Raw genomic sequence first — 24,654 nt, forward strand, 5'->3', positions numbered from 1 at the left:
TGCAATGCAGGAGACCCTGGTTCAAGGAACCATAACCCTTCGCAAATCTCCACGACAAGTGCATTACTCAAGTGCATTTCATTGACTTGTTCCCCTCCTATCCTGTGTTTATCTTTTCTCGTTCACTTTTTAATACTGATTATCTCCAACAGTGGTTCCCACCTTTATAATGATACATAGTGAATAAACTTAAACTAAATAAAAGGAACCAGTGAGAAATTAGGCTTTAAAATGGCAGATATCTTCAAATTTTTCCATTGCCAAAAGTCTGAAAAGGAAATGGTGATTTTTTTCCTGTTTCTGCATTTAATATGATGTTAATAGCTACTAGGGGCTTCCCTAGTAGCTCAGATGGTAAAGAATCCGCCTGCAATGCAGGAGACCCGGGTTTGATCCCTGGATCAGGAAGATCCCCTGAAGAAGGAAATGGCAACCCACTCCAGTACTCTTGCCTGGAGAATTCTATGGACAGAGGAGCCTGCTGGGCTACAGTCCATGGGATTGCAAAGAGTCGGACACGACTGTGTGACTTTCAACTTTAATAGCTACTGTGCTATTTGCATGTAAACATCATTGAAGCTTAGCTTGACTCAGAAGTTGCCAGAAGCAAAATAATATGCTTGTTAAGCTGGGATCAGCTGGAGTAATGTGACCCTAGCATTTTGTAAAGTCTGGGTCTGTGCATCCATCTGTGTAGCAGGTCTTCTAAACCTTTGTACAGGAAGAGACATTTCTTTCTTTTGATGAGCAAATCCTCATCTGACATAGTACAGTATGGTAGGGAGGAAAAAAAAAATTGTTCCTCCTATGTTGTCTTTCTGTGAGTTTCATAATCTTGTGCTAAATTTGGCTATTTCTGACAATGAAAGTAAAGTGACAATACTTCTCATGCATCTGGGACAATGAAACAAGGAAAATATAGTGCTTTTCAGAATGTGTAGACCTGACGTCATGGTTTTGCTGGTGAACTTGGTAGAAATGCCATGCACTGATATGAATCAAAAGTCTGGAAAAGGACCTGTTTTCCAGGTTCTGAGCTAACCTATTTCCTTTTGATCCCATCCCAAATCCCATTTTTCTGTACCCATTTGCTATATTGAATTGATTCAACATTTTGAATCTTCCTAGGGCTTTGTGTGGAGAAGGCAATGGCAACCCACTCCAGTACTCTTGCCTGGAAAATCCCATGGACAGAGGAGCCTGGAAGGCTGCAGTCCATGGGGTCGCTAAGAGTCGGACACGACTGAGTGACTTCACTTTCACTCTTCACTTTCATGCATTGGAGAAGGAAATGGCAACCCACTCCAGTGTTCTTGCCTGGAGAATCCCAGGGACAGGGGAGCCTGGTGGGCTGCCGTCTATGGGGTTGCACAGAGTCAGACATGACTGAAGTGACTTAGCAGCAGCAGCAGCAGCAGGGCTTTGTGTGAGTAATGAGTTTGGGTATTCCCTTTCTGTGATGAGCCTGAATACACCTGTATATCAGTCATATATGATGAAGTTCATTCATGTGTAGTTTAGATAAATCTGGCTCTGAATCCATAGAGCCTCTTTACTTTCTGATGGAATCAGGTGGTGACTGCATGTGGGGTTGTTGAGGGTATGAGAAGAAATCAGAGTGACTGACTCGTCCCAGTTTTAGCACTTCCTATGTCCAGGGAAGGCCCCCATCCTGAACAAACTGCACAGATTTGCTCATAACTGTCCCAGTTTTAAAACTTAAAATCCTTGACCTCAGGCCATCTTAGATGGTTGTTTAATCTAGTACAAGTGAGGGTCCACATACTTCAATCCAAATACTTAAGAAATATAATCAAGTTAATGACTTGTTAAATTAAAAAAAATAAGTTCTATTCTCCTACCTTGGGCTTCCCAGGTGGCACTAGTAGTAAAGAATCCTCCTGCAACATACTAGATGTGGGTTTGATCCCTGGGTAGGGAATACCCCTGGAGAGGACATGGCAACCCACTCCAGTATTCTTGCCTAGAGAATCCCATGGACAGAGGAACCTGGAGGGCTACAGTCCATGGGGTCGCAGAGTCGAACATGACTGAAGTGACTTAGTACATTCTGTTACCTTGGCAAATATATATTTACAATGACCTGGAAGCCTGGGTTTGCAGGTCGAATTCTCAGACTCTTGGAGTTCCAAGCAGGAGCAGAGTGGTTTCAGTAGAGCTGGTCCCTGGTCATGGCCCCTGCTCTGGGCTTCTGGTGATATGGTGAGAGCTATATGAAGGGGATGGGTGTGCATGTGGACACCTCAGCCCACCTGTCCTGGCTCACACTCACTCCTCACCCCTCCTTGGATCTTGTGTCAGAGGGTGCTCACACTGGTGGCATGGCCCCCTGGAGGTGACAGTTGTAGGGGAGGGGCTTACCAGTCCTAGGAAGTTTGTGCAGGGCCATGGTGAGAAAATTCTGGGCTTTGGAGACCTAGAGTGAGGTCCAGAAGTGAGGAGCAGACTCTAGTGGGCAGATGCCTTGCAGATTCAGATTGTATTTTGAGAGACCAGTGGGACCAGATCAGAATGGGATCTTCTGAGGGATGGGATGGGGACAGAGGTGGGAGAGGGGTTCAGGATGGGGAACACATGTACACCCATGGCTGACTCATGTCAATGTATGGCAAAAACCACTACAATATTGTAAAGTAATTAGCCTCCAATTAAAATAAATTAAAAACAAAAGGAAAAAAGTAACAGATTACTGGGCAGTGCAAAAAATGATTTTCTTTCTTGGGATTATAGAACCTTTTCTTTTCAGCAGTGGTGGAAAATCCTAACTTTGGGGGGACGTCATTAGGTAGGTCCAAGGATGTTGCAAAGAGAAAGGACTTCAGAGGATGGGCAGGTGCCCTGTTAATGACATTCCCAGAGCTTCCATTGAGATATTCCCTTGCTTTATTCACTGAATTCCCCTTCAACCTGCCAGGTCACTGTCAAGAGCCTTCTCAGGAATGTTGTATCAGCTACAAATAATTCTGACAATGTCTATGGATATTTTGTAACTCAAAGCTATTTTGAAATGATGTTTGGGATTATAAAACTCAAAATATAATTGAAAATGACTGGAATGATGACTTTGCATGAATTGACATAGGGTCATCAGAAGTGGCTGTACAGGTTGTGCACTGCACAATTTCAGGTGATTCCATTAACATTGATGACAGTCTTAAGGGCGCCCCCTAGAGTTGTACAAAGCACAGACTGCACAGCAGTATGTAATATCCCTATTTTTTCCCCTGCTAAAATAGGTATCTTCTAGGTGAACCGTATTGAAATTCTGGCTTGAATATTAGGACCACTTTTATTTGGTTCTTCATTTAGATTAATCTTGATTATTTACTAAGAGCTACAAAAACAGAAAATAGGCTCAAGTTTCACTGACTTTAAGTATTTTTCTGCTAAGAGTTCAGAAATGAAATGAGAATCAAGTAAAGTTTATAGTTTACACATTTTATATTTCACACAGTGAGGAAAGACTAAAAGCATAGAAAGTGACTTTGGAAATTCATTTTGTAATCACTTAAATGTTACATCAAATTTTGATTTTAATTCCAAGCAGGCCTTCATACAGATACTATAATTTCAATAGTTTTGACTGAAAAATAAGTAGCAAAATTTTTTTTGTCACCTGTTCTTGTTAACAGTGATTTTTAAAAGATAAAAAAAAATTTTTTGCAAATTTTCTTAGAAATATTTTAAAACAGAATATTCTGACCATTTTGGTGACTAAAGACATATCCAAAAACAATGGTATACTCTTGAATTTCTTTCTTGACATAACATTTTTTGTAACCTCAGTAGAGAAAGTACATTTATTTTTCTGTGTTATATTAGGGTAATAAAAGGGTTATTCTGTCTTGGAAATGTCCCTCAAGACAAAGTGCAGAGAAAAATTGTACTTTAGGTATTATCATCCAGGCTGGTTAATAATGTGTTTGTGAATACAAATGGACCTGCCATAACAAAGTTTGAAAGCAAACCCTGAGTCATCAGAGAATAATCAAAGTGGATCAGAAGTGATCTTTTTCTGGAATGAAAATACCAAAATTACAATTAAATTGATCAAGTGTTTAATAGAAACAGCAAAAAATGTGATCATAGTTCATTGATGGTTGAATTTTTTCTCATTAAAGTGATATTTAATTTTTGTTTGCCCTTTTCTTTGCCTTTCTGGAATAGAGACAGGGATTGTGGGCTTGGGAAGAGCAACAAGGTTAACAAGAAGCAAACCTAGAATTTCAGATTTTATTTACCTATAAAACAATCTATTCAATTTAAAACCTTCAATATGTATTTAGCCAATTTTAGTGGGCTTAGTTAGTAATTTTTTAACTTTGAATGCATACTTAATAAGATATCTTTGTTTTGTTTTGCTTTTTAGGTGCAAATCCAAATTATCCTGATGTAATTTATGAAGGTAGCTATCATGTGGTCTGTATTTTGTATCTTTTCAAAATATTTGTCTAAAATGTAATAAATCAACTGAAAGAAGAACTTTAAGCTCAATTAAATATACACTTCAAGCATGACTTAGGCCAAAATAATACTTCAAAAATCATTTGGTATTGATGGCTGTTTTCCCTTGATATTTACAATGCCTGTAAATAGTGTTTTCTCTCTCATGCTTGTTCTTGGAAGTAGTAAATCCATTCTGCTGTAACAGACATTTTGTTTCCATAATTGGGAACTAATTACCTGTTTAAAAGCCTTGACTACCAAGAAAAGGGAGGTGTATCAGTTTCTGGCTATGACGGTAAACCCAATTCAAAATTATGTTTCTTATATAATGAAAAAGCCTGGCTCAGAGACAGGAACCTCAAAGGCGAGGCATGTTTTAAGGTTGGTGAAACCAGCAACTCAACCATATCATCAGGGATCCAGTGTTTTTTTTTCCCCATCTCTGCACCCTTCTGCCCATTGTGCTGGCTTCACTGAAGGCTGGTTTCTTTTATGGTCTTAAAATGAGTCATTCACATTGATGGGAGAAAGGGAGGAACTTATGAAATTGTTCCAGAAGAAGAACTTTCCCAGAGACCTCCATCAAACCCTCCCTGTTTCTGACTCAGGACTCAGTTGGGTCATGGTTCATTTTTGCCTTGGTGGCAAAAATCTATTTAACCCTTGGTTAAATAGATCCACCCCTGGAGTTTAGATCAACTTTCCTAGAGGAATAAATTCCCTTGAATAAAATGGATCTCTCTTAAATGGTAAAGAATCTACCTGCAAGGCAGGAGACCTGGGTTCAATCCCTGGGTTGAGAGGATCTCCTGGAGAAGGGAATGGATACCCACGCCAGTATTCTTACCTGGAGAATTCCATGGACAGGGAGCCTGGAGGGCTTCAGTTCATGGGGTTGTAAAGAGTCAGACACAACTGAGGAACTAACACTTTTACTTTTGGAATGTGGAAGAAGAGAATCAAACTATCCACTGTATTAGCTTACCAAATAGCTCATCTTTCCTTTGCTGTTTTAATTGAATTCCAGGGTCATTTTACTACATATGAGAATCCATTGTTAATAGTTTTGAAACCACCTTCATGACCAGGAGGCTTCTTTTGGGAAAATGGCAGGCTCAATTTCAAGACTTGGTTTGAAATTTAAAATTGATAAAAAGTTACATTTATCAAAATGTTGCATTTACATATTTATTCTATAAAATAGTCTATTCTTTAATTCTGATGCACAGCTTGACAAATGTGTATATTTATATTTTTAATATAAAAATAATTTGCATTTTAAATATAAAATGATCCTTTCTGTGTTTATGTGTGTATATTTAACTTGAGCTAATTTTGTCTAGGGAATTAAATTGTGTTTTCTTGCTTTATGCATGTTAAGCCATATTTCCTCCAGGCTGTTGTGGTTTGGGTGATTTTGTGGATGTAATTTGTGTATTTTTATATTTATTTGTTCTGATATGTTTTAAAGAAAGAGTACGTCAAATTGTATCACAGAGAAATTATATTGTGATTTTTCCATTTTAAAATTATGTTTTGAACTCCTTTCCAATAATTTTAAGTCTCTAAAAATGTCATCTTTCCACTGGACGCAGATCACACTTTGAATATTTGGCCTAAAATGTTGTTATATTAAACTGTAGATACTTTAATGATTTAATTTTGTGTGAGTAGCTGGATATAATATGAAGAGGGAAAATAAGCAAATAAATGATATCTCCTAGTGTTTGAAATATTAATAAGTTCTAATATTTTCAAAATGAAAATGGTAAGAATATAGTTTTGCAGTTAAGAATGAAACAGCCACAGATCGAAAATAAATTCTGTTTCTGTTAATTTTCATTCACATTCAAAGGAACACTCTGCTAATAAGAATATAATTTAAATTGGTTGCCTTGAGGCCAGCATGATATTTCTACCAAGGGAAGATTGGCTGGGGCTGGCTTAATGAGGTTGGTTGTTCAGGATGGAAATTGAAGGCACCATATCTATTTAGAATAAAAATACAAACCATTTATAAACAACATTGTCTGTAATGTTTACTAAAACTTTTTATGACTTTATATATAATATTATTAATAAAGACATTCCCTACAGAAAAATCATTTATTTCTATCCTGATCCATGTAGGCTAAAAGTGATCCAAAGGAGCAGCTACATTTGAGAACTATGAGAACATATCCTCACAATTCTAAGTGTTGTGTTGGTGAAGTTCCCTATACATTAATTCTGCAACTGAAATATTGGCAATTCAGAACTCTTTTAAAAGTTCAAATGTGGACCCAAGTTTGTTCTCAGTGCTGAGTCCACATTCTATTTTAAGTGAATAAGTAAGATGTCCAGAAATCAGTGCTGCTGATTTCAGGTCTGATTTCTAGACTCTGTTGCCTTCTTGCCAGTTGACCTTAAGACTAGTAATAACTGGTAACATCTCTGAGCTTTCATTCTTCAGCTGTAAAACTGGTGGTTAGACTTGATTTCCAAAGACTCTTCTAGGCCTATAAATCTATGACTCTATATGGTCAATTTTTTTTGTATTTTCATTAAATACTTTACCAAAAAAGGAATATATTGATATTATATACAAACTTATATAATAAAAACCTTCATGTGCAGAGAAAAATCCTAAACCTGGTTTGGAATTTGACCAACAAAGCAAAGATGTAAAGATCTGAGTTGAATACAATTTTGACATCACACAGTCTTACAGTGAATTTAAACCAAGGTGGGGAGGTGTCATGTTTCTCCCCAGCCACACTGTCAGTGGCTTGGAAGCTTGTGATTTGTCTTGCTTTGTTCTGAATTCTACTGTGGCTCATGTTTGATTGCAGCCTAAAGACAACTTCATGCTTCCTTCTTTTTCCCCTTTCTCCAATTTAAGATTACGGGACCGCAGCAAATGACATTGGGGACACCACAAACAAAAGTAATGGAACCCTTCCCACAGGTGTTGTTGACACGGGTCGGGAACACCTCTCGGTGAGTGAGATGCTTACTTGTTTCCTAAGTTGGTTCTGAGCATTTTGATTGCTTGAATGCCTGAGGGATCTTCAATGCCAGTCTTTCAACAAAATACTTTCATTCAGATATAAATATGGTGTTGAAGGGTAGAGGAACTAATAGAAAGATTTAAGAGAAGTTATAAAGGTGCTGTGGTCTTCCCTGGTAGCTCAGGTGGTAAAGAATCTGCTTGCAATGCAGGAGACCCAGGTTCAGTCCCTGAGTTGGGAAAGTCCTCTGGAGAAGGGAATGGCAACCCACTTCAGTATTCTTGCCTGGAGAATTCCATGGGGTCACAAAGAGTCAGACATGACTGAGCAACTAACACACACATAAAGGTGCTGTATAGCCTCTGACTTATTGCTGATGATTCCTGTTTTAAATATTTGTCCTTTAGGGACTTCCTTGGCAGTCCAGTGGTTAAGACCCTACACCCTACAGGGGATATGAGTTCCATCCCTGGTCTGAGAACTAAGATACCACATGTCACTTGGAAGTCAAAAACAAAACAAAAGACAGATACAAACAAATGTTTGCAAGATTGTGGAAAAATAGAAAGCCTTAGATATTACTGCGGGCATGCGTGTGTGCCTGTTAAGTTGCTCAGTCATATCTGACTCTGCGACCCATGGACTGCCAGACTCCTCTGTCCATGGAATTATCCAGGCAAGAATACTGGAGTGGGCTGCCATGCCCTCCTCCAGAAGATCTTCCTGGCTCAGGGATGGAACCTGCAACTCTTGGGTCTGCTGCAGACAGGTTCTTTACCACTAATGCCACCTGGGAAGCCCCTAGATATTGTTAGTGAGAATAAAAAATGGTATGGTAACTTTCAAAAACTTTAAGTTTCTAAAAAAAAAAATTGCCCTTTAAAAGATTATTACTACTATATCAAGAAACCAGGTTTCTCATTCAATTGTTATTCTTCAGTTGCTCAGTCATGTCTGACTCCGTTAACTTGTGGACTGCAGCACGCCAGACTTTAGTCCTTCACTATCTCGTGGAGTCTGTTTAGACTTATGTCTATTGAGTCAATGATGCCATCCAACCATCTCATTCTCTGTCACTCCCTACTCCTCATGCCCTCAATCTTTTCTAGAATTAGGGTCTTTTCCAATGAGTTGGCTCTTTACATCAGGTGGCCAAAGTACTGGAGCTTCAGCTCCAGCATCCGTACTTCCAGTGAATATTCAGGGTTGATTTCCTTTAGAATTGACTGGTTTGATCACCTTGCTGTCCAAGGGACTCTCAAGAGTCTTCTCGAGCACCACAGTTTGAAAGCATCACTTCTTCAGCACTCTGCCTTCTTTATGGTCCCACTCTCACATCCGTACATGACTACTGGAAAAACCATAGCTTTGACTATATGGACCTTTGTCAGCAAAGTGATGTCTCTGCTTTTTAATATGCTGTCTAGGTTTGTCATAGCTTTTCTTTCAAGGAGCAAGCATGTTTTAATTTCATGGTTGCAGTCACCATCTGCAGTGGTTTTGGAGCCCAAGATAATAAGATCTTTTACTGTTTCCAATTTTTTCCCCATCTGCTTGCCATGAAGTGATGGGACTGGATGCCATAATCTTAGTTTTCTGAATGTTACATTTTAAGCCAGCTTTTTTACTCTCCATTTTCACCTTCATCAAGAGGCTCTTTAGTTCTTTTTCACCTTCTGCCATTAAGGTGGTATCATCTGCATACCCAAGGTTATTGATATTTCTCTGGGCAATCTTGATTCCAGCTTGTGATTCATCCAGCCCAGCATCTCATTCAGGGATATGTGTAATTCTTCTTGTTTCCACACCTTCACACTTGTCTCCTTAAATATCTTAATAAAAATTTCAGTGCCTACAGAGTGTAATAAATCCAGTAAGTTCTGAAAGGGGCTGGCCATAGGAGGATATAAAAATATGAATGAAATACAGATCTATCCCTTTGGTTCTTATACTTAGGTCAGAGACCTGAGATGTGAATGTTTGCACCTAAAATGCAAACAGAGGCTGAGCAAAGCAATAGGAGTGGTAGATGTAGACGGGCAGCACCCTGGTCCTTCCTCTTAGGAGAGCTGGAGGAGTCTGTGGGACAGGTTTCACAGCCTATGATGGATGCACGGAATTTGGACACAGAGGAAAGAAGAGGAAGGGTATTGTAGGTGTGTGAACAAGAGCCTGCAAACTGGAAACATTCTTGATTGGAAGGCAGGGTGGGTGAAGGATGGTGGTCAGAGGCAAGGCTGGGGAAGTTGTCCATGAGATCTTGAACCTCAGTGCCAGGTGGTTAGATTTATGGCACAGTGAAGAACATTAAAGGGGGTGTGAGTTCATCTCCCCAGGACTCTGGGGCAGCAGCTCAGGTAAAAACCCAGCAGATTCCTCCATTCTTTTCTTTTCCTTCTTTGTCATGTGCACCCAGTCAAACATCGTGTGAGTTCTGCCTCTTTGTATTCAAACCTGTCCGTCCACAAACTATGGCCCTTGGGCCAAGTTCAGCTTATGTAGTCTATAGGCTAAGAATAGTTTTAACATTTTTAAGTGGTTTTAAAAAAAACAAAAGAAGGATGAAATTTTGTGACATGTGAGCTTTTTATGAAATTCACATGTCAATGTCCATAAATAAAGTTTTATTAGAATAGAATAGGAAATAGAAGGGGAAACAGTGGAAACAGTGTCAGACTTTATTTTTCTGGGCTCCAAAATCACTACAGATGCAGCCATGAAATTAAAAGACGCTTACTCCTTGGAAGGAAAGTTATGACCAACCTAGATAGCATATTCAAAAGCAGAGACATTACTTTGCCAACAAAGGTTCATCTAGTCAAGGCTATGGTTTTTCCTGTGGTCATGTATGGATGTGAGTTGGACTGTGAAGAAGGCTGAGCACCGAAGAATTGATGCTTTTGAACTGTGGTGTTGGAGAAGACTCTTGAGAGTCCCTTGGACTGCAAGGAGATCCAACCAGTCCATTCTGAAGGAGATCAGCCCTGGGATTTCTTTGGAAGGAATGATGCTAAAGCTGAAACTCCAGTACTTTGGCCACCTCATGCGAAGAGTTGACTCATTGGAAAAGACTCTGATGCTGGGAGGGATTGGGGGCAGGAGGAGAAGGGGACGACAGAGGATGAGATGGCTGGATGGCATCACTGACTCAATGGACGTGAGTCTCAGTGAACTCCGGGAGTTGGTGTTGGACAGGGAGGCCTGGCGTGCTGCGATTCATGGGGTCGCAAAGAGTTGGACATGACTGAGCGACTGATCTGATCTGATGCCTGTTTTGGAGAAGGCAATGGCACCCCACTCCAGTACTCTTGCCTGGAAAATCCCATGGACGGAGGAGCCTGGTAGGCTGCAGTCCATGGGGTCGCTAAGAGTCGGACACGACTGAGCAACTTCACTTTCTCTTTTCACTTTCATGCATTGGAGAAGGAAATGGCAACCCACTCCAGTGTTCTTGCCTGGAGAATCCCAGGGACGGGGAAGCCTGGTGGGCTGCCATCTATGGGGTCGCACAGGGTCGGACACGACTGAAGTGACTTAGCATAGCATAGCATAGCATGCCTATTTATATATTGTTGTGGAGAAGGCAATGACACCCCACTCCAGTACTCTTGCCTGGAAAATCCCATGGATGGAGGAGCCTGGAAGGCTGCAGTCCATGGGGTCGCTGAGATTCGGACACAACTGAGCGACTTCACTTTCACTTTTCACTTTCACGCATTGGAGAAGGAAATGGCATCCCACTCCAGTGTTCTTGCCTGGAGAATCCCAGAGACGGGGGAGCCTGGTGGGCTTCCATCTATGGGGTCGCACAGAGTCGGACAGGACTGAAGTGACTTAGCAGCAGCAGCACATATTGTTGTGGCTACTTTTGCACTCAAGGGCATATGGAGTAGTTGCAGCAAAGTCTGTATGGCCTGCAGAGCTGGAAATATTTATCATTTGGCACTTTGCAGAGAAAGTTTACCACAATTGCTTGTTCCTGGATGACTGCCCTGCTTCCCACCCTGTCTCCCTCTGCCACTCTTGTGATCTTCCAGCCTTTCTTCATGCATCAGCCTGACATTTTTTTAATAGTTTTTCTTTTATTTTATAAGTTTCAGCTGTACTATATTGTAATTTCACATCTGTGTACACTAAAGACTGATAATCCCACCAGCCTAGTTACCATCTGTATCATACAGTTGACCCTCTTCACTCATTTTGCTCACCCTGACCCCCTTTCTCTCTGGTAACCACTAATCTGATCTCTGTATCTATGAGTTGGTTTCTTTTTTGTTTGTTTGTTTTGGTTTTTTAGATTCTACAGATGAATGAAATCATATGGTATTTGTCTTTTGTCTGACTTATTTCCGTTACTATAGTACCTTCAAGGTCCATCCATATTGTCACAAATGGGAAGATTTCATTGTTTTTAATGGCTGAGTAATATTCCATTGAATAATACTCAATTCCATTGAGTAATATTCCAATAAATATATATGTATATATTTATATATATCACATATCACATCTTCTTATCCATTCATCTATTGATGGACACTTGGGTTGTCAACACATCTTGTCTATTGTAAATAATGCTGCATTGAACATGTGTGTAGTTGCTAAGTCATGTTTGACTCTTTGCAACCCCATGGACTATAGCCTGCCAGGCTCCCCTGTCCATGGAATTCTCCAGGCAAGAATATTGGAGTGGGTTGCCATTTCCTTCTCTAGGGGATCATCCTGACCCAGGGATCGAACCCACATTTACTGATTTGGCAGTCAGGTTCTTTATCAGTGAGCCACCAGTGAAGCCCCTAAATCTTGCATGTTTCTATTTTGCACGTGTATTCATTTGTATTGTTTTAGAATTGCACGTAAGTGATATCATACAGTATCATCCAAGTTTCTTGTCCACTCTTGGCTGTCCTAAACCCAGTGCAGTGCTGTGGCATGGCGATGGTGGGAACAGAGTGTTACCAGGTAGATAATGGGATCATTCATGGGAAAGCCATGAATGTTGCTTCGCAGTGGATAGTCATGACCACTGAGCATGGAATGCAATGTATGAGCAGGATTCTTGAGGAGGGGATGCCAGGGACAGAGGGTGGACTAGGTGTTCTTTGAGTTCCCAAAGCTGGGTTGGAAGGGAGAGAGGATTACAGAGACCAGACTCCCCTTGTTCTGAAATAGGCAACCTGACACTGAATCCCAGATACCTGTCCATTGCTGGGAGACAATAATTAGAAGGCACACCCTCTCTGTGCCTAAAATTCTTCCCTAGAAATGGTCCATTGAACATATGGGTGCATATATCCTTTTGAATTAGTGTTTTCATGTTCTGGTATAAATACCCAGAAGTAGAATAACTGGGTCATATGGTACCTCTATTCTTAATTTTTTGAGGAAGTCTCCATACTGTTTTACATGGTGGCTGTATCAGTTTACATCCTCACCACCAGTGTTTGAAGATTCTCTCTTCTCAATATCCTTGCCAACATTTGTTATTTCTTGCTTTTCAATAATAGTGTGGGATGATATCTTATGTGGTTTTGATTTGCATTTCCCTAATAATTAGTGATGTTGAACATATTTTCATGTGCTTGTTGGCAATGTGTATGTCTTTGGGAAAAAATGTTTATCCAGATTTTCCATACATTTTTTAATCTGGTTGTTTGGTTTTCTGTTGTTGAGTTGTATGAGTTCTTTAAAAATTTCAATATTAACCCCTTATCAGATATATGATTTGTAAATATTTTCTTTCACTCATAGGTTGAATTTTTATTTTGATGACAGTTTCCTTCACTGTAAAGGAGCTTTTTAGTTTGATGCAGTCTAATTTATTTATTTTTGCCTTTGTTTCACTTGCCTTTGGATTCAGATCTACAAAAACATTTTTAAAACTAATGTCAGTGAGATTATTGCCTATGTTTCCATTTAAGAATTGTATGGTTTCAGGTCTTACATTCAAATTTTTAACTCCATTCTGAGTTAATTTTTGCAGGTGGCATGAGATAGTTTTCTAGTTTCATTGTTTTGCATATGGCTGTCCAGTTTTCCCAGCACCATTTATTGTGTTGAAGAGACTGTTCTTTCTCCACTGTATGTTCTTTGCTCCTCTGTTATAAATTATCTGTATATATATATGGGTTTATTTCTGAGTTCTCACTTCTGTCTCTTGATCTGTGTGTCTGTTTTTGTGCCCATGCCAAACTGTTTTGATTACTGTAGTTTTGTAGTGGAGTGTAAAATCAGGGAGTGAGATACCTCCAACTTTGTTCTTCTATCTCATGATAGTTTTGGCTATTCCGGTTCTTTACTGGTACCATACAAATTTTGGGATTATTTATTCTAGATCTATGAAATACGCCATTGGAATTTTGATAGAGTTTACACAATCTATAGACTGCTTTGGGTACTATGGACATTTTAACAAGATTAATTCTTCCAGTTCATGAATATGGAATATCTTTCCATTTATTTGTGTGTGTGTGTATGTGTGTTTTTTTTTCAATTTCTCATCATCATCTTAGTTTTCTGTGTGCTAGTCTTTTCACTTTTGGTTAAATTTATTCCTAGGTATTTTATTCTTTTGGTATAATTGCAAATGGGATTGTTTTATTAGTTTCCTTTTCTGATAGATCATTGTTAGTATATAGAAATGCCATACATATCTGTACATTGATTTTGTATCCTGTGACTTCACTGAATTAATTTACTGGTTATAATAATTTTTTGGTGGACTCTTCAGGGTTTTCTTAATATGGCATCATGTCATCTGCAAATCATGACAGTTTTACTTTTTCCTTTCTGATTTGGATGCTTTCATTTCTTTTTCTTGCCTAATTTCTATGGCTAGGACTTCCAACATTGTGTTGAATGAAAGCGGAAAGAGTGAGGATTTTTGTCTTGTTGCTGACCTCTTTGTTGAGTTGTTATCATAAGTGGATGTTAAATTTTGTCAGGTGCTTTTCTCTTTATATATTGAGATGATCATGTGTGATTGTTTATCCTTCATTTTGTTAATGTTATGTATCATGTTGATTGATTTGCAGATATTGAACCATCCTTGAATCCCTGGAATAAATTACATTTCATTGTGGTGTATGATCCTTTTAAATCATATCAGATGTATTTTGCTAATATTCATTGAGGATTTTGCATCTGTGTTCATCAAGATATTGGCCAGTTATTTTCTTTTTGGTGTCCTCATCTGGTTTTGGAACCAGGGAAATGTTAGCTTTGTAGAATGCTTTTGGCAGGTTCCTTCTTCTTCAGTTGTTTCCTTTTCTTTTTTTTTTTTTTCCTGAAGAATTTGGGAAAGATAGTTCTTAAATATTTGAATGTTTTTGTAGAATTTGCCATTAAAACTACCTGGTCCTGGGCTTTTGCTTGTTGGGAGAATTTTGATTACTGTTTTAATATCCCCACTAGTAATTTGTCTATTCAGATCTTCTATTTCTTAATAATTCAGTCTTGAAAAATTATGTTTCAAGTAGTTTATCTTTTATTATCTTTTATTTTCTAGTAGTTTATCTTTTATTCTAGTTTGTCCAATTTTTTGGCAAATAATTGTAACATCCTCTTATGATCCTTTGTTTTCTTATGATGTCATTGCTATTTCTTCTCTTTCACTTCTGATTTTATATATTTGAGTATCTTTTTTATTAGTCTAGCTGAAGTTTTATTGATTTTATCTTTTTAAAGAGCTAGCTTTTTGTTTTATTGATCTTTTCTATTTTTTGGTCTTTATTTATGTATGCTTGGATCTTTATTATTTCTTTTACTAATATTTGGCTTCATTTGTTATGCTTTTTCTAGTTCCTTTGGGTGTACAGTTAGCTTCCTTATTTAGGACTTTTCTTGTTTATTGAGATTGGCCTATATTGCTATGAATGTCCCTCTTGTGACCAGTTTTGCTGCATTCCAAAGACTTTGGTATGTTAAATTTCTATTTTCCTTCATCTCTATGCATTTTTATTTCTTCAAAGACCTATTGGTTGTTCAGTAACATGTTGTTTAATCTCCAGTTTTTGTAGTTTTTCCAATTTTTTTCTTGTGACCAAGTTTTAGTTTAATATAATTGTCTTTGGAGAAGATGTTTGATATGATTTTAATCCTCTTAAATTTATTGAGACTTGTTTACTGACCTAACATGTGAATTGTCTTGAAGAACCTTCCATGTGCCCTTGAGAAGAATGTTTATCTACTTCTTTTTGATGGAATGTTCTATGTATATCTGGAAGGTCATCTGGTCTAACATGTCAAAGTCTGATATGTCCTTATTAATTTTCTTTTTGGATAATCAACCCATTGATATAAGTGAGGTGTTAAGTCTCCTGCTATTATTATATCTCTTTCAAGTTCTCCCTTTCAGTTCAGTCACTTAGTCGTGTCCAATTCTTTGTGACCCCACAGACTGCAGCTTGCCAGGCCTCCCTGTCCATCATCAAATCCTGAAGTTTACTCAAACTCATGTCCATTGAGTCGGTGATGCCATCCAACCGTCTCATTTGCTGTCGTCCCCTTCCCCTCCCACCTTCTATCTTTCCCAGCATCAGGGTCTTTTCAAATGAGTCAGCTCTTTGCATCAGGTGGCCAAAGTATTGGAGTTTCAGCTTCAACATCAGTCCTTCCAATGAATATTCAGGACTGATTTCCTTTAGGATTGACTGGTTTGATCTCCTTGCAGTCCAAGGGACTCTCAAGAGTCTTTTCCAACACCACAGTTCAAAAGCATCAATCCTTTGGTGCTCAGCTTTCTTTATAGTCCAACTCTCACATCCATATATGACTACTGGAAAAACCATAGCCTTGACTAGACGGACCTTTGTTGGTAAAGTAATGTCTCTGCTTTTTAATATGCTGTCCAGGTTTGTCATAACTTTTCTTCCAAAGAGTAAGCGTCTTTTATTTCATGGCTGCAGTCACCATCTGCAGTGATTTTGGAGCCCAAAAAGATAAAGTCTGCCACTGTTTCCACTGTTTCTCCACCTTTGATGGCATCAGATGCCATGATCTTTGTTTTCTGAATGTTGCATATTTGTTCTGTATATCTTGGTGCTCCTGTATTGGGTGCATATACCTTTTTAAATATTATATCTTCTTCCTGGATTGACCCCTTTATCATTATTTAATGCCCTTTGTCTTTTGTTACAGTGTTTGTTTTAAAGTTTGTTTTGTCTGTTATGAATATAGCTATTCCAGCTTTCTTTTTATTCCATTTTCATGGAATATCTTTTTCCATTTCTTCATTTTCAGCCTGTGTGTATTCTTTCTTCTGAAGTTCTTCTGTATGTTGTAGGCAACATACAGACAGATCATGCTTTTTAATCCATTTAGTCACTCCATGTCTTTTGATTGGTGAATTTAACCCATTTACATTTAAGAAATTATTGACCAGTATATATTGTCATCATTGTGTTAGTTGTTTTATGGCTATTTTTGTAGTTCTTTTGTGTTCCTTTCTTATTCTCTTTCTCTTTTATCTTGAGTTTGGTGGTTTTCTTTAGTGTTATGTTTAGATTCTCTTATCATTTTTTCCCTCTTTTTACTATAAGTTTTTTCCTTGTGATTACTGCGACATTCACATATAACACTGTATGTAAGTAATATCCTGTTTTAAGTTGGTAGTAACTTAAGTTTGAATACATGCCAAAGCTTTATCTTTTTTACACCCCATCCCCATGATTATACTTGTGATGGAACAAGTAGAGGCTCTGTTCATCTAGTTTTCAGATCCTTTTCTGAGGAAATTATTTCATATTTAGTTGTAGACTTGCTGTGTCTATGGTAGGAGATGAGTTTAGGATCTTCCTACACCACCGTCTTGAACCCTCTCCCCTGAGTGACCTTTTTAAAGCACAAAATAAGATCACTCTTTTATTGTCATTCTCAGAGTCTTCTCAATGTATTGTGATGAAACTTTTGTTTTATAAACCCAACTCCTCATGATGGTTAATAGGGCCCTGCATATCTTGCCCTTGTCTGTCTCTCTGACTCCATCTGCATACTCTCCTCACTGTTTGCCAGTTTTCTTTTTAAAATGCTCTCTTGCATGCTCCAGGCTTACTTTTGTCTCATAGTTTTCACACTTGCTTTTTTCTTTAGGAGGCATGCACTTCCCAATGGCCACCACACAGTTTTAGCTAGAGTGGCTAGCAGCATCCATTATCCTATTTCATTTTCTTCTGAGTAGTTATTATTGTGATAATTATCTTGAGTATTTATTTGTTTACATGTTTAATATCCTTTTCCTTTCCCTGATTCTTTAGTAAGATTCTTAGTATAGGTGACCTGGTCAGTGTTTTTCCCAGCTGTATTCCTAGTCCTTGGAATAGTACTTGACACCTAGAGGTGATTAGACTGATGATGAACACTATAGAATGGGTTCAAGAAGAGAAGGATTGGAAGTCGGGTGATGATTTAGGTATTTGGTTCAATAATAAAGAGATATGATGAATATTTAAACCAAGGCCATGGCAGTGGGACCAGAAGGCTCAAAAAGAGATGCAACTTAACTGCAACTTATAACATGCACATCCAGTATTTGGAGACACACACATGTTTCCACAGATGACTATATACATTGAAACAGCAAGAAAAACTGCTGTGTTAAATCAACTGCAGAATGTTTTTTAATTCCTTCCTTGTGCAGTCATTTAAGTTTTTACTCTCATACCAAAACACTTAATGTTTCTTGGTTTGAGAATGCTGTTTGTGTATGTAAGGAATCCAAGGAATGTGCATTAAACCCACTGATGCATATGTATCTCAATTACTAAAAATCATATGCTAACTTCAGTTTTCTCTTTTGAATCCAAATGCTAAATTTAAGCCCCTAATTGGTATTTCTCAATGTTTGAACTGGGTATTAGAATTAGGGTATTAGAGAGCAAGATCAGTGAAAATAATCCTTGTTGAAAGTCTGTATATTTTGACTCCACCTGTAGCCCCTAGGAATTTGTATGAGAGTGCAGGTCAATGTTTTGTAGAATTTAAAGAAAATTTCAAAATTATGTGTGGATCAAACATTTAATACATCAATAGCCCCTGATCACCAGAAAGATCATTAGATTAGAAGAAAAGTTTCAGAGTCAGGGAGCTGATACAAAATTCAGTGGTATTTTCAAAGCCTTTGGAAGACACTTGCAAGCAACAAGTGCTCCTCATAAATGCTGCTGAATTTTCAGAGCAGAGCAGCTCCTTATTGTATGCTGAGAGGTAGCCTTAGATAAAACCAACCAACCAACTAGCCAATACTCCTTTTCTCCCTTGTGAAGACACTCCTACCCCAACAAACATACACACAGTACATGAAACTCTGCATTTATCAAATAATTTGTCTTTGAGGAAATGATTCTTTTCATTGTCATAGGTGTCTTTGTTTATTAAAACATTCTTTACATTTAGAACTGCTTCAATAGGTTTAAATATTTGCTAGCAGATCATTAACTGCTTTTCTGGAGTCAATCACCTTTCCATTTTCTAAGTTAACTTAAACATTCCATAATGAAATAAAGAATGCAGGGTAGGTATATTATTCCCACGTACAAATGAGGGAACAGAGTCTTAGAAAAGTGAAGCATCTGTGAGCTGTCACAGCTGGTAAAGGTGAGGTATCCTGGAAACATAAGGACAAAGGTTTCCTGAATGCCAATCAGATACATTCTGAAGTGGGGAAGACTGTACTGTGGCTCTGCAGAGAGATCCTGGGACTCAGGGCGGGTCCTCCAAATCTCTCTTCATCTCAGATACCTTCCTATAAGATAGTGCTTGAACTTGTTTATCTGTATAATTTTGGAATTTAATAATAGGGGAGAGAAACTAATAGCTGATGATCTCTTTCCTATGAAAATATTAGTTATAAATAAAGATTGAAAAAGAAATACACAAAACCATCAGATGAGGGAAATGATCTTGGTTAGAACAAGTTGATCCCTAACTTGCCTTTTAGGAATCACTACAATTCTATTTGTATATAGGTCACAGAGACAGAATTAAGTGTGTGCTCAAACATCTGTAGAAGTGTTGCCTGGGAGAGCCACTCACAACTGAAGCAGCAGAGAAAGAGAAATATCACACCTTTGTTCCACCCTAGACAAGTGTTTGGCATGTGCTCTTTTCTGTGTTTTGCGGCTTATCTAATGCTGTCTCCATCTAACCCCATCTGAAGGTTCTGCTGGGGGGACTTCAGTGTGTGTGTGCTCAGTCATGTCCTACTCTTTGTGTCCCCTTGGACTGTAGTCTGTCAGGCTCCTCTGTTTATGGAATTTTTCAGGCAAAAATACTGGAGTGAGTTACCATTTCCTTCTCCAGGGGATCTTCCTGACTCAGGGATTGAGCATGCGTCTCTTCTGTTTTCTGCATTGGCAGCCTGATTCTTTACCACTAGCACCACCTAGGAAGCCATAGCCATGTGTTTTTATTATTCTGCTTTCACTCTCAGCCACACACTTTGAAAATGCAATGTAGTGGATAAATCACACATAAATCACAGGTTTTATATTTGCTAGGCTTTTATTTCAACCCACTCCAGTGTTCTTGCCTGGAGAATCCCAGGGACGGGGGAGCCTGGTGGGCTGCCGTCTGTGGGGTCGCACAGAGTCGGACACGACTGAAGCGACTTAGCAGCAGCAGCAGCAGCAGCAGCAGCAGGCTTTTATTTCAGTCCCAAGCTTGAGAGGTATGATCTGGGGCTGCTTTCTTATGTTTTTCTAAATCTCAGTTTTATTATCATCATCATTATCATCATTATGGCAAACATAATTAATTACTTTTAAACTAGGCACTGTGTCAAGCCCAATACCTATATTAACTGATTGATGATATACAACAACCTGCAAGGTAGAGTTATTATATCCCCTAGTTTATATATGAGGATTATGAGGTGCTGAGAGGTTAAGTGATTTGTAAACCATGCAACTAATAAGTGGTAAATCTAAATTCTGAACTTGGAGAATTTATCTTCTTAATCTCCACTTGACACTGCCTCTCACTATGGTATATGAATACCATATATAGTATATTATATGGGCATATTAATCAGGATAAGCTATGCTGTGGTAACAAAAATCCCAAAATTTCAGTGGCTTAAAACAATAAAAGCTTATTTCTTGTTTCATTACAGGTATTGACTGGGAGTTCTGTCAGCCTCATCCTCGTTCCAAAATGAGGCAGACATATCAGCCACATTTTGAAAATTCAGCATTTATTTTGGCACCAAGCAAGAGTACACTGCCCTTAGTGCTATTAACATTATTATCAATGGATAATTTTTCTTGTGGAGGACTGTCCCGGGCACTTCAGTATGTTTAGCAGCATGCCTGGGCTTCCCTGGTGGCTCAGCTGGTAAAGAATCTGCCTGCAATGCAGGAGACGTGGGTTTGATCCCTGGGTTGGGAAGATCCTCTGGAGAAGGGAATGGCTATCCACTCCAGTATACTTGCCTGGAGAGTTCCATGGACCATATGGTCCATTGGGTTGCAAAAAGTTGAACACGACTGAGCAAGTTTCACTTCATTTCACTTCAAAATCACCTTAACCATCAAGCACTTCTTTCCACAGAGTGCTAATTAAGTTCTAGCTAAACTATATCCAGATACAGCTATCCATCTGTTGTTGTCAATAAAGTTTTATTGGAACACCGACAAGCCCATTTGCTTGCATATTGTCTATGTCTGTTTTCACACTACAGCAGTGGAATTGACTAGCTGCAACAGAGATTTACAATATGAGGCTTTACAGGAAAAGTTTGCCAACTCCTGGTTTATAAAAACAGACATATTTTGGCAGTGGGACTTTGGGGGTGAATAACAAAAATGGAAGACAGCCCTATGTCCATCTTTTTTTCTAAATTATTAGTGTGTACTTAGCATTATGCACTTGTGTCTTTGTGGTTTCCAGCTCGGAGCTGTGACAAGATTCACAAAGATATGCATTTACTGTCTTGTGTGATTCGCAACTTGCAATTACACTTTAAAAAAAAAAAAACCCTGTATTGATCTTTCTCATACATACAGAAAAGGTCACATGTCAAGTCTACAACCCCATGAGCCTTCACAGGCTGAGCTCACTCTCCACTTCTTTCCTGCCTCCTTCTAGACCTGCTCACTGCTCCAGGCATTCTGACTTCCTAAGAGCAACAATAGCCAACTTAAAAAAAAAAATCTTTATTATGGACAACTCTCAAACATGTACAGGGTAGAGAGAATAGAGAAATGAATTCCCCTGTAACTTTCAGCAGCTTCAAAAAGTATTAGGATTTTGTCATTCATGTTTTATATTCTCTCTCTTCTCTTTCTAGATAGGTATGCAGGTATATAGGTAATAGATAAAATATCTATTTATGTATTATATAATATATGATGAGTTAGTATACGTTTATCCAAATAACATCAATTGGATGAATATTTTTATTAGCTTTAACTTACAGTTTCTCACTTGTAGAATAAGGATAATAATAGGACCTATATACTTCTTCCTAGGTTTGTTGAAGAATAAGTGAATTGATACCCATAAAGTTCTTAGAAAATCAAGTAGTAATTATTCAATAAATATTAACTGTCTTCAGCAGCAGCAGCAGCTTCAGGGTGCAAGGAACTAATGAATAAGGTCATGACTGCCCTCTGTTCTTTTCTCTAGGTCTATGCTGTGGTGGTAATTGCATCTGTAGTGGGATTTTGTCTACTGGTAATGCTATTTCTGCTGAAGTTGGCAAGACACTCCAAGTTTGGCATGAAAGGTAAGAAGGGTTGTGTTTATTTTACTACTTATGTGGAATCATTTTGGCTTATGACTAATGCTAAGTACCACTAAAGAAGGAAGCAGCTAGATTTACAATGACTAGAATTGAAGGCTGAGAAAACAGCAACAAAGCTATGATACTACAAATCAAGACAGAGCAAAGTCATGTTGATTACTCAGCACTACCCACTTTCAATGAGGACAATTGTCCCGGAAAACATAGAACTGGTTTCTTGCGTTTTCAAGTGACTAATTATGTCTGAGTTTTGCTTTTACTTCAGAAAAGCAGGCTAGTGCCAGTAGGCAAGTGACAGACACACATATTTTGTGTAAAAAAAGGTCCTTTCTGTTGTACATTTGACTTCTAGAATTTCCATGGCATGCTTTTTGTGTTGCTGCTACATTTTCAGATTCTCATCTTTTGAAATTTAAAGTGTTGGGAAGCAAAATAAGAACAGCTATTGGAGGTACATTGAAGCATTGTGAATGAGTCACTTCTTATTTTAGTGGAAAAGGTCCTAGAGCTTGAATAAAAATTAGGGTTTGTGTTGCCCACAATAGACCATTGGTCTCTTTTAGAAAATTGAAAATTCATTTCGGGGGGATATAAGTAGGCAAGAGTTTTAGTGATTAAAAAGCATTTGCTCCGATATTTAAACCTATGTATTGACTTATGTTATTGGTGAATTCTTCATGGTCTCTTATAAATGCCACTAGCTGGGGAAAGCTGTGACACCACAGTTAGTGGTGTCTTAATTGTGTTGGGGAGACAGCTGGATGGGTTTTCTTGATCTATATTGCTCATCACATTTACTGTTATTGTTGCCTGCTTACTTGGAAATGATGTTTAAGTAGCAGTAGGTTGTCCATTGTATAGCAGGCTCCGGGGTGGATCAGATCCATTTTGATGCTTTCTCCTTTCTTTTTGTGTGTGCCCATGAACAAGATGCCGAAACCTGAAATGAATGAGGAGGAACAGTGGTAAAGGCCTTAAATATAATGGCTAAACCTCCTCCTGACTCCCCCTTTGGCCTCTTGATCCGTGACATTTCTTCTGAAGGAGGAAAGATCTCTCATTCTGCAGTTATGAATAAGGCTTAAGTGGTGGTGATGGTGGACGGGGCTGTTCTCCAATGAGTTTTTATTAGTCCTATGGTGGTGGTTTGCAAACTTGACTGCCTCAGAAACTCCTGGAGGGCTTATGAAAACACAGACTTTCTGGGTTACTCCAAGAGTTTCTGATTTAATAGATCTGCTGTGGGCCTGAAAATTGGCATTTCTAACAGTTTCCAAGGAATGCTGATGCTGTTTTTCCCAAACATTCTCAGAGAGTCACCTTTCTATGGGATACACATGGGCTCCCAGGTCTCTTTCCAAGAGTGACAAGATGTGGGGATAAGCATTGCAAACCAGACCCACCCACAGCTTTGAGGACCTTTCTGTGTCCCTGGATTCAGCTGGTGCCCCAGTCTGGGCTAGGGTTTTCCTCTCTGTATGTCAGCCACCTGCCATGGGATTTGGTTCTCCTCATCTTGATCAGATGCTTCTTTTCCTTAGAAGCACTTGTGGTGAATATCCCCAAGAAGTTTTATTAGACGGAGATTCTAGCTCCATCACTTTTCTGCCTTGAGGGTAGGGTTGGAAGCTCTCATCTTATGGAATCTCCAGAGGAAGGATATGTCTTAGGTCCTCCTGGGAGCTCAGAAAGGCTTTGGAAACTGTAGGAGCAATATTTGGGAGTCAATCTTCATTTCTACTTTGTGTTAAGACAATAACAGAATAATGGTCTGTAAATGTGAACATGCTCTGTAGTGTAGTGATGGAGAAGAATAAAAGGCAGATGTTTTGTTTCACAGAAGATCGTGTTTCATATAGTGACTCTAGCACTAAGACTAAAAATGTATCTTATCTGTATAATTTGGGATGACCACTGCAAAGCACCTACAATTTTGGGATATAACCTAAATGTAACTTTAACGATTGGTAAGAAAAGGTTTTACTTAACCTTGCCACAGAGCCAATAGATGGCTTTCTTCAAGCAGTAACTACTAGAGCTTATGTTTTACTCCCTTATTTTTAGACATAAATAAAATTGTTTTTAAAAATTTGTCTCGGAGGTTCTTGTTTAGAATAGCTTCCTTCTCTACTGTTAACTACATATCTATCTGTGTCATAGTTTGAACAAATGGGCCTGAGTTGAGGTTCTTGATTTATGGTCAGATGCTGAGCTGTAACTTGGGGATCTAGAAAAGATGAGGTTCATGTAATGAAACTACATAAAGCGTGGTGTTTAGCAATTAATGTAAGTTAAAAGGACCTCATGTATAGCACAGGGAACTGTATCCTATTTCTTATCATAACCTACTATGGAAAAAAAGCTGAAAAGGAATATATATATATATATATATATATATAATATATATCCACTTGTACATATACTTTCGAGGAGGCTCGTGGGATGCAGGAGACATTG

General features: G+C 38.5%; 1 protein-coding gene across 11 annotated transcripts in view; it reads left to right on the forward strand.

The window, feature by feature from the left end:
- NTRK2 (neurotrophic receptor tyrosine kinase 2) overlaps window positions 1-24,654 on the forward strand; it is a 413,238-nt gene that overhangs the window by 83,095 nt on the left and 305,489 nt on the right. For all 11 annotated transcript variants that reach the window (XR_011568150.1, XM_070795052.1, XM_070795054.1 and 8 more), the window contains 3 exons: window positions 4,391-4,426; window positions 7,349-7,446; window positions 22,080-22,179. Coding sequence is in view for 10 of the 11 variants with exons in the window: in XM_070795052.1 (XP_070651153.1) it covers window positions 4,391-4,426; window positions 7,349-7,446; window positions 22,080-22,179 (234 nt within the window). In the remaining variant the exon portion in view is untranslated. The remainder of the gene's footprint in view (window positions 1-4,390; window positions 4,427-7,348; window positions 7,447-22,079; window positions 22,180-24,654) is intronic.

Source organism: Bos indicus, chromosome 8 (assembly GCF_029378745.1).
Source record: "Bos indicus isolate NIAB-ARS_2022 breed Sahiwal x Tharparkar chromosome 8, NIAB-ARS_B.indTharparkar_mat_pri_1.0, whole genome shotgun sequence".
NCBI classification, from domain to species: domain Eukaryota; kingdom Metazoa; phylum Chordata; class Mammalia; order Artiodactyla; family Bovidae; genus Bos; species Bos indicus.